Genomic DNA, 9840 nt, shown 5'->3' with positions numbered 1-9840 from the left:
TTTACTGTCTGATGAGATAAAGCTTCATGCATTATACTCAAAGACAAAATATGTTCTTCAGATTTCCCATGAGTTGGTTTATTTCTCAAAACATCACAAAAAAACGTTTAAACTTTAACACAAGCATGTTCCTTGTGACAATCTTATTTTGGCCTGATTATTTTCAACACTACACAATTACTGTAGGAATTTGTATAATAAAAATGGAACCTTATAGACAACATGATACTGTATGTTGAACCAATATAACAATCTGTAGCAAACATTGAGTCATTCTTTATTTTTACAAATTGCTCCAGAATACAAAATAATAGTTAGAGGAGAAAAAAGAGACTGCAAGGTAAGAATACAAAGAACAGGTAACAACGTTTAACGCCGCGTTTGTACGTGCTAGTCGGAACTGAAATCTCCAACTTGCTAACTGGTTGAACACGTGTATAACTAACAAGTCGAAAATTTCAGAGTTGCGGCATTTAGCCAGAGCAATCACAGACCTCATTCAATTTCTAATCAATTCAGAAAACACAATCCTAAATCAACACAACAAATCAATACAACCTATAATTTCCTTGCGTGAACTGCCTGGTGTCTTATCAGATTGCTCAGAAAGGAGAAGTCTTTTCCACACTGAGTGCAGTGGAACCGTTTCTCCCCTGTATGAACACTCTGATGCACTTTCAGGTTGCTGGAATGAGAGAACTGTTTCCCGCATTGAGCGCATCTGAAAGGTTTCTCCCCTGTGTGTACTCTCTGGTGCCGCTTCAGGCCACACAGCTGGCTGAACTGCTTTCCACACAGGGCGCACTCGTACGGTTTCTCCCCCGTGTGAACCCTCTGGTGCATCTTGAGCTGGCACAGGTGAGGGTACTCCCTCCCACAGAAGGTGCACCTGTAAGATTTCACCCTCTCCTCTCTGTCCTGATGAGTCCCAGTCACGTCGCCCAAATGGGTGAGGGAGGCGCTCCCCTCGAAATCCACCCAGGTGGGGTACTGCAGCTCCCCGGTTCCCTCAGCCAATGGAGCAGTGGCGGTGGTTGCGGGGTTCTGAAAGGTGCCGAGGCGGTTGTCGAAAGTGCCGTCCATGCCAATGGTGTAGAAGTGATTGTCAGGTGAGTTCTGTCTCGCTGCTGGCTGGACACCTGGGTGAGGATGATGATAAGTGTTACTCGAATGTCCTCCAAGAAGTATGGCATCTGCTTCAATATGTCCTCCTTGATGATGTCTGGGTTCCATGATGTTACCTTGTCTCCACGACGAGGGCGTGCCATCCCCATCTTCCCCATCGTCAACATGGAGGGGGTCAATAACTATGACCTCAGACTTGACCTCTGAACTGCCCTGGGAATTCTCGTGTTCACCCCTCACCATCTGAGGAAGTGGGGGAATGGGATTCACCTTTTTTAGAGGTGAGGGGCTTCCTGAGACTGCCTCGGCAGCATAACTAGAACAAGATGGCCGATCATTCGCTGTATCACTGCCTCTTCGCTTACGGGAGTTTACAGGCAGATCGGTTGTTCTCTCTGGGTTTAGGCTGCATTGCTGTTTAGCAGCAGGTCCTGGACCTGTGAGTTGGAGCACCTGGCTCAGGCTCTCAGGCTCTGGGTCTGACTTGAAAACAGTGTCTGATCTGTTGACAGTCAATATGCTGTGTTTGGTTCTGAGCTGCTCAGTGAGATCTGTTTGGTCCATGTCTAGAGAGGTCTGTGTGTTTGGGTCTGTCATTCTGTGGCCACTATCAGTGCCTGAAGAGACAACAAAAGCATGATGGTCATATGCAGTCAAATAACAGAGGTTGTCAATCAGTATGTCATTTTTCATTACAGCAATCCATTCATCATTACCTGGCATCTCCCTCAGACCCTCTTCTTTCTTCCATGGCTGGAGGTCTCTCTCCCCTTCCACAGTAGATCTGGCCTGAAAAGAGGAGGGAGGAATTAAGTAGGCAGACATGAGCTCCTACAAAGCTCTCAAACAAATACAGGTCTATTAGAAGTCAGCTATTACTAGGCTATAATATTGATCAAATGGCTTGAATTAAGTTGCTAATTTACTGACTCAACTCATAAACAAAGAATATCTTAAGATTCTCTGTCCTCAAAACATTAAACTAAAATTGGACTGCAATAATTTCCTGTACTTTTTAAAGGAAAACTTAATTTCCTGCCAACTGACTGATTTCATTCGTAAGCAATGTGAGAATACACTATGTAGGTACTATTTGAGAAAATATATTTAGGGTCAATGTGAGAATATATATTTAGGGTCAATGTGAGAATATATATTTAGGGTCAATGTGAGAATATATATTTTAGGGTCAATGTGAAAATGGTTCGCTCCTACAGACAGGTGGCCATGGCTTGCTATATAAAGCAGGCAGACAGGCATCGAAGCATTCAGTTACTGTTCGATTGAACATTTGAATGGGTAAAACAAGCAACCTAAGAGACTTTGAGCATGGTATGATTGTCAGTGCCGGGGGCGTGGTTCCAGTATCTCAGAAACGTCCGGCCACCTGGGATTTTAAACGCACAACCGTGTCTCTAGGATTTACAGTGAATGGTGCGACAAACAAAACATCCGGTCAGCGGCAGTCCTGTGGGTGAAAACAGCTCGTTGATAAGAGAGGTCAAAGGAGAATGGCTAAAATAATGCAAGCTAACAGGCGGGCCACAAACAGACATAATGGCGCAGTACATCAGTGGTGTGCAGAACGGCATCTCAGAACGCACAACTCATCGGTCCTTGTCATGGATGGACTATTGCAGCAGACGACCACACCAGGTTCCACTCCTATCAGCTAAAAACAAGAAGAAGTGGCTCCAGTGGGCACGCAATCAACAACACTGGACAATTGAGGAGCGGAAGAACATCGCCTGGTCAGACAAATCCTGGTTCCTGTTGCGTCATGCTGATGGCAGTCAGGATGTTGCACAAGAAGCATGAGTAAATGGCCCCATCTTGCCTGGTGTCAACAGTGCAGGCTGGTGGCGGTGGTGTAATGTTTTCCTGGCACAGGTGAGGTCCCTTGATACCAATTGAGCAGCGTTTGAACACCACAGTGTATCTGAACATTGTTGCTGACCAGGTGCATCCCTTCGTGGCTACAGGGGGGTCCGACCCAGTACTAGATGGGTGTATCTAATAAACTGGCCAGTGAGTGTATATTTATGGCCAAGAAGCACCATGAGGGGCCTCCTGAGTGACACAGCGGTCTAAGGCACTGCATCGCAGTGCTTGAGGCGTCACTACAGACCTGGGTTCAATCGCAGGCTGTGTCATAACCGGCCGTGTCCTTGGAGTCCCATAGCGCGGCGCACAATTGTCCTAGCATCGTCCGGGTTAGGGGAGGGTTTGGCCGGGGGGGCTTTACTTGGCTCATCGTGCTCTAGCGACTCCTTGTGGCGGGCCCGGCACCTGCAGACTGACTTCGATGTTTCCTCAGACACATTGGTTTTGGAGGACGCATGACTCGACCTTCGCCTCTCCTGAGCCCATTGGGGAGTTGCAGCGTTGAGATATGATCGTAATTGGATCGCAATTGGATATCACAAAATTGGGTAAAATACAAAAAAAAATAAGAAGCGCCATAATTCTTTGAACAAATATTATTTATTGAGGGAATTATAGGATTTATTGAACAAATTGGTACATAAGGAGAGCTTTTCACTCTCACAGTACAATTGCAGGATCTGCTATAACTTTGAGGCACGCAGTATTCTTATGAGAAAACAACCACTATCTCCCTTAATAGTGAATGTGAGTGATGCTGTTGGCCTTGAAGGAGCCAAGAAACTAAGAAACCGTAACGGTTTATGCCGATAATGTAAATATGAACTGCATTGTATTGTAAACCAGCCTTGTCTCATAGACTAGATGTACCATAGTTCCTCTAAATCTGTGACCCTCAAATGAATATATGTTAAGTTTGGTATAGTTACATAAGAAAGAAGGTTACTTAAGGCAAAAATTAAAGGAGTGTGGTTGGTCGGGGTGGATGGGTGGGTGTACAACGCAAAAGTCTAGCAACCCAAAGGTTGAGTGTTCCAATCTCATTACGGACAACTTTAGCTACTTTTCAACTACTTTGCATTTTAGCTAATCCTTCCCCTAACCATAACCCTTTAACCTAACTCATAACCTTAACCCCTAGCCATCTAATCACCTAGCTAACGTTAGCCAACACAAATTGTCATTTGTAACATGTCATACGTTTTGCAAATTTGTAGTGCTCTGCAAGAGCCGACTAGGTGAAAAATCTGTCGACGTGCCCTTAAACAAAGCACTTAAGCCTAATTGCTCCTGTAAGTCGCTCTGGCTAAGAGCATCTGCTAAATTACTAAAATGTAACAAATCTTTAAAAAAAATGCAACATGCATGAGACCAAGGCAAACATATGACAATGTTTGGACTAGAGGTCGACCGATTATGATTTTTCAACGCCGATACCGATTATTGGAGGACCAAAAAAAGCCGGTACCGATTAATCGGCCCGATTTGTATGTATGTGTAATAATGACAATTACAACAATACTGAATGAACAATGAACACTTATTAACTTAATATAATACATAAATAAAATATATTTAGTCTCAAATAAATAATGAAACATGTTCAATTTGGTTTAAATAATGCAAAAACACAGTGTTGGAGAAGTAAAAGTGCAATATTTGCCATGTTAAAAAGCTAACGTTTAAGTTCCTTGCTCAGAACATATGAAAGCTGGTGGTTCAACATTCCCAGTTCTTCAATATTCCCAGTTAAGAAGTTTTAGGTTGTAGTTATTATAGGAATTATGACATGTCGACTATTTCTCTCTATACCATTTGTATTTCATATTCTAATAGGCACTTTACTATTGCCAGCATAATCTCAGGAGATGATAGGCTTCAAGTCATAAACAGCGCTGTGATCAAGCATTGCTAAGAGCTTCTGGCAAACGCAGTAAAGTTTGAATGAATGCTTACGAGCTTGCTGCTGCCTACCACCGCTCAATCAAATATCATATCATAGACTTAATTATAATAAACACAGAAATACGAGCCTTAGGTCATTGATATGGTCAAATCCGGAAACTATAATTTCAAAAACAAAACGTTTATTCTTTCAGTGAAATACGGAACCGTTCCGTATTTTATCGAATGGGTGGCAACCCAAAGTCAAAATATTGCTGTTACATTGCACAACCTTCAATGTTATGTAAAATTCTGCGCAGATTAGTTTGCGACAAGCCAGGTGGCCCAAACTGTTGCATATACCCTGACTCTGCGTGCAATGAACGCAAGAGAAGTGACACAATTTCCCTAGTTAATATTGCCTGCTAACAAATTTATTTTAACTAAATATGCAGGTTTAAAAAAATATACTTCTGTGTATTGATTTGACGAAAGGCATTGATGTTTATGGTTAGGTACATTCGTGCAACGATTGTGCTTTTTTCGCGAATGCGCTTTTGTTAAATCATCCCCCGTTTGGCGAAGTAGGCTGTGATTCGATTGATTATATGCAACACAGGACAAGCTAGTTAACCTAGTAACATCATCAACCATGTGTAGTTAACTAGTGATTATGTTGAGATTTATTGTTTTTTTATAAGATAAGTTTAATGCTAGCTAGCAACTTACCTTGGCTCCTTGCTGCACTCGCATAACAGGTGATCAGCCTGGCACGCAGTTTCCTCATGGAATGCACTGTAATCGGCGTCCAAAAATGCCGATTACCGATTGTTAGGAAAACTCTAAATCGGCCCTAATTAATCGGCCATGCCGATTAATCGGTCTACCTCTAGTTTGAACTCAAGATATTGCTATAACATTTTATCAATAGGAATCTCTTGATTCTGTGTCAGTTCTCAATGATGAAGCTTCTGATGTCTTTTCAGATTGCTGGAGTGGGAGAACCTGCGGCAGCACTGTGCACAAATGAAGGGTTTCTCCCCAGTGTGGACGTTCTGGTGCACTTGTAGCTGACTGGCGGACACAAAGCTCTTCTCACACAAGGTGCAGGCGAACCCCCGCTTCCAGGTGTGGAAATCAGCGTGCTGCCGCAAGTCACTCTCATGGACAAACTGCTTATGGCAGTTCGGGCAATTGTAAGGTTGTTCTACAGTGCATAGTCTGCCGTGTGTGGTGAGATTACTCAAGTGAGAGGAAATTGTGGCGCTTGGTCTAAAATGGCCAACAGGAAGTGAGGTATGAGTTGGTTGTTGAACTCTTATTACTGGTATTTCAGAGTGTCTATGGAGGCTTGCCAACGAACACCAACTATCTTTGTTGGCCTCACCTGCATTTCCTGTGCCAAGATGCATACCTGTATTTATCTCTGAGGGCCGGAAGCTGGGTGAAACCAATAGCGTTGTGTTGTCTCTCATTGAATCGGTGTGAATCATTGGTGAGTTTCGGTTAAACACTCCCACTTCCTGTTTATTTCCAGTCCCATTGTCCTGTGGTGTAGTAGCTGTACCCACCTGACCCCACTCAAAATCTCTACCTACCTGCTGCCCACTGGATACAGAGTCAATCACTATCACATGTTCTGATGAGGAATGGAACGACTTGGGGGAAAACCTGTGGTTGTCTAACCCTACACTTCTCATTTCTATGTCTGAGCTAGTCTGTGTTTCTGGGTCCACTGGGCCACTCCCTAGGTCCATTACTTTAGTGTGAGCAGCAGAGGCACCATCATCAGTCACTACTACCTCTCTCCACACCTGGTTTAAAGAATCTCTTAGGAGATTGAGGCCCCCGTTCATGTCACACTTTGTGTCCAGACTCTGTCTCTCTGCTCTGGGTTCAAGTCCTGTAAACTGCTGTGGTCCCTGCTTCACATTCCCTGTTTCTGACTGGAGGAAGATGAGGTCAGATCCACTGACCTGCATAGCAGTGTGGATGCTGCTGTTGCCTTTGGGGTCACTGGACTGAATGGCAGGGTCCTCTGTGGTGGCTGCAGCTGGTTGGGTGGTTGGCTTTCTGCTGCCCTCCACTGTTCTATCTGGGTGGCTGAACCTAGATTCCTGGTCATCTGCTTCTCCCTCCACCTTGATGATCAGCAGGTCTGGTTCCCCTTCCTCTGTCTTTGCTGACTGCTGATGGGGTTAAGTGGGAGAGATGAGTGAGTGAGACAGATCATATACCATCTACTGAATGGAGATATGGACATGACATGGGATTTAGTGTAATTCATAGTAGTTGCCTTGTTGTTATTGTGTTATAACCAGTGGTGTAGTGGAGAGAAACTCCACCTTTTGTATTTGCGTGAGCATTTACAAACCTTTTGTGCAAAAATGCATTGAAAGTATAGAGTATTACTTTACTCACTGCAAACATCTCTGGTTATAATGTGCTGGTATATACACGTCTATACAGTCATCCACAGGCGGAAGTGTCTGGTGTCCAAGACTAAAACAGATATACGTCTGTGACAGACTAAAATAGGCTGTTAAAATGGGAACTTACCTCATCACTTGTAGCATCCATATGCTTTGATGGAGAGACATCCTCTTGGTCCACGTCTATGGGCTGTCTGTCTCTTGGTATGCTGCTGTTCCCAAAACTCCTGTTGGAAAGTCTGTTTCTGCTTTGCCAAGTAGGTCCTGGAAATAATAAGGGAGGTTAAAAAAGTGAATAATTATAACTACACTACATGGCCAAAAGAATGTGGACACCTGCTCGTCAAAACTCTCATTCAAAAATCATGTGCATTAATATGGAGTTGGTACCCCTTTGCTGCTACAACAGCCTCCACTCTTCTGGGAAGGCTTTCCACTAGATGTTGGAACATTGCTGCGGTGACTTACTTCCATTCAGCCACAAGAGCATTCGTGAAGTCGGGAACTGAAGTTGGGCGATTAGGCCTGGCTCGGAGTCGGCGTTCCAATTCATCCTAAAGGTGTTTGATGGGGTTGAGGTCAGGGCTCTGTGCAGGCCAGTCAAGTTCTTCCACACCAATCTCATGCTGAAACAGGAAAGGGCCTTCCCAAAACTTTTGCCATAGAATTGGAAGCACATAATTGTCTAGAACATAATTGTATGCTGTAGTGTTAAGATTTCCCTTCGCTGGAACTAAGGGGCCTCACCAAAACCAGCCCCAGACCATTATTCCTCCTCCACCAAACTTTACAGTTGGCACTACGCATTGGGGCAGGTAGCGTTCTCCTGGCATCTGCCAAACCCAGATTCGTCCATCCAGACGGTGAAGCGTGTTTCATCACTCCAGAGAACACGTTTCCTCTGCTTCAGAGTCTAATGGCGGCGAGCTTAACACCACTCCAGCAGATTTTTTTTTACATTTTACATTTTAGTCATTTAGCAGACACTCTTATCCAGAGCGACTTACAGTAGTGAATGCATACATTTCATACATTTAATTTCATGCATTTTTAAATGTTTTATTTATTTTTGTACTGGCCCCCCGTGGGAATCGAACCCACAACCCTGGCATTGCAAACACCATGCTCTACCAACTGAGCCACAGGGAACCTTGGTATTGCGCATGGTGATCTTAGGCTTGTGTGCGGCTGCTCGGGCCATGTAAACCCATTTCATGAAGCTCCCGACGAACAGTTATCGTGCTGATGTATCGTCCAGAGGCAGTTTGGAACTCAGCAGTGAGTGTTGCAACCGAGGACAGACAATTTTTTACACGCTATGCGCTTCAGCACTCGGCAGTCCCATTCTTTGAGCTTGTGTGGCCTACCACTTCGCGGCTGAGCCGTTGTTGCTCCTACACGTTTCCACTTCACAATAACAGCAACTTCAGTTGACCGGTGCAGCTCTAGCAGTGCAGAAATTTGACAAACTGACTTGTTGCCAAGGTGGTATTCCTATGGAGGTGCCACATTGAAAGTCACCGAGCTCTTCAGCACGGGCCATTCTACTACCAATGTTTGTCTATGGAGATCGCATGGTTGTGTGCTCGATTTTATACACCTGTCAGCAACGGTGTGGCTAAAAATGACGAATCCAATAATTTGAAGGAGTGTCCACATACTTTATATATATAGTGTATGACAGTTTAATAAATTATGATGACTTTCCATATGCCCCCATCCATCAATGGTGTTTTTACAAAGAACAAGGCAAGCATAATACGTTCATGACGTGTGTAATGTGTATATAGAGCTAGAGGGATCCTAGCTGTGTTGACAGTACAAAGTCAGCATGATACGTCATATATGGAATGTCAACAATACTGCTGGGCCCTAACTGTTCTGACATTACATAAATCATGGATGTATTATACTTGCTTTGAACTTTGTAAATCACAATTGATTGACGGGGTCAAATTGAAGATTCATGTAATTTAGCCTATGTGCACTGTCAAATTCATCATCATCACCAACCTGTCGTTGCCGTCTCTCGATTGTTGTGTCTGTTTAGCAGGCGTATTCCATGGAAGCGATTGTGGACGGACCCCTCTGAAAACTTTCTCTCAGCCCGAAACCTCGCGATCTGAAGTTCCATCAATTTCATATTCCTCCGGAGAAATTCGTTCTCCTTTTGGCTTTGGGACATCTCCAGGTGTACAACCGCATAGCCATCGTCAACAACTTTGCAGATTTCGGCTACAGCAGCGTTGGCTAGCACCTCCATGATTGAGGCTATCTGCGCCTGGAACTCGATCACGGAACCCGACATTGTCCTCCGAAGCTTTTGGTCCCTTTTCAATATGAAAACAGTCTTTGTGTTTTCTATATTATGATTCTCTACAGTTATCTAGCAATCTAGTAAAACAAATACAGCCATATCAGAAGCTAAACATCGATAGATAGCTTTTGATTGTAGCTAGCTTTCTTTTCCTCGTCACAGTAATGTAATCATATGCTGGGCTGTGGAATTTAAAGT

At 43.9% G+C, this 9840-nt stretch overlaps 1 protein-coding gene across 3 annotated transcripts; it reads right to left on the bottom strand.

The window, feature by feature from the left end:
- Nucleotides 1-53: 53 nt before the first annotated feature.
- LOC106602183 (uncharacterized) lies at nucleotides 54-9840 on the bottom strand. 3 transcript variants are annotated; one of them, XM_045716422.2, is made up of 6 exons: nucleotides 9339-9839; nucleotides 7453-7589; nucleotides 6870-7082; nucleotides 1842-1914; nucleotides 1242-1742; nucleotides 54-1139 (listed from the first exon to the last, which is right to left on the bottom strand). In XM_045716422.2, the coding sequence occupies exons 1-6, from the start codon at nucleotides 9631-9633 to the stop codon at nucleotides 559-561; spliced, it is 1800 nt and encodes a 599-aa protein (XP_045572378.1). In that variant the 5' UTR covers nucleotides 9634-9839; the 3' UTR covers nucleotides 54-558. The 3 variants fall into 3 exon arrangements, with proteins under 3 accessions (XP_045572378.1, XP_045572377.1, XP_014050140.1); XM_045716421.2 differs by having other exon boundaries at nucleotides 54-1742; nucleotides 6870-7079; nucleotides 9339-9840; XM_014194665.3 differs by having other exon boundaries at nucleotides 54-1742; nucleotides 9339-9837.

The sequence above is a fragment of the Salmo salar genome, chromosome 04, assembly GCF_965601325.2.
Source record: "Salmo salar chromosome 04, fSalSal1, whole genome shotgun sequence".
NCBI lineage: Eukaryota > Metazoa > Chordata > Actinopteri > Salmoniformes > Salmonidae > Salmo > Salmo salar.
This window is presented reverse-complemented; position numbering and strand designations above follow the sequence as displayed.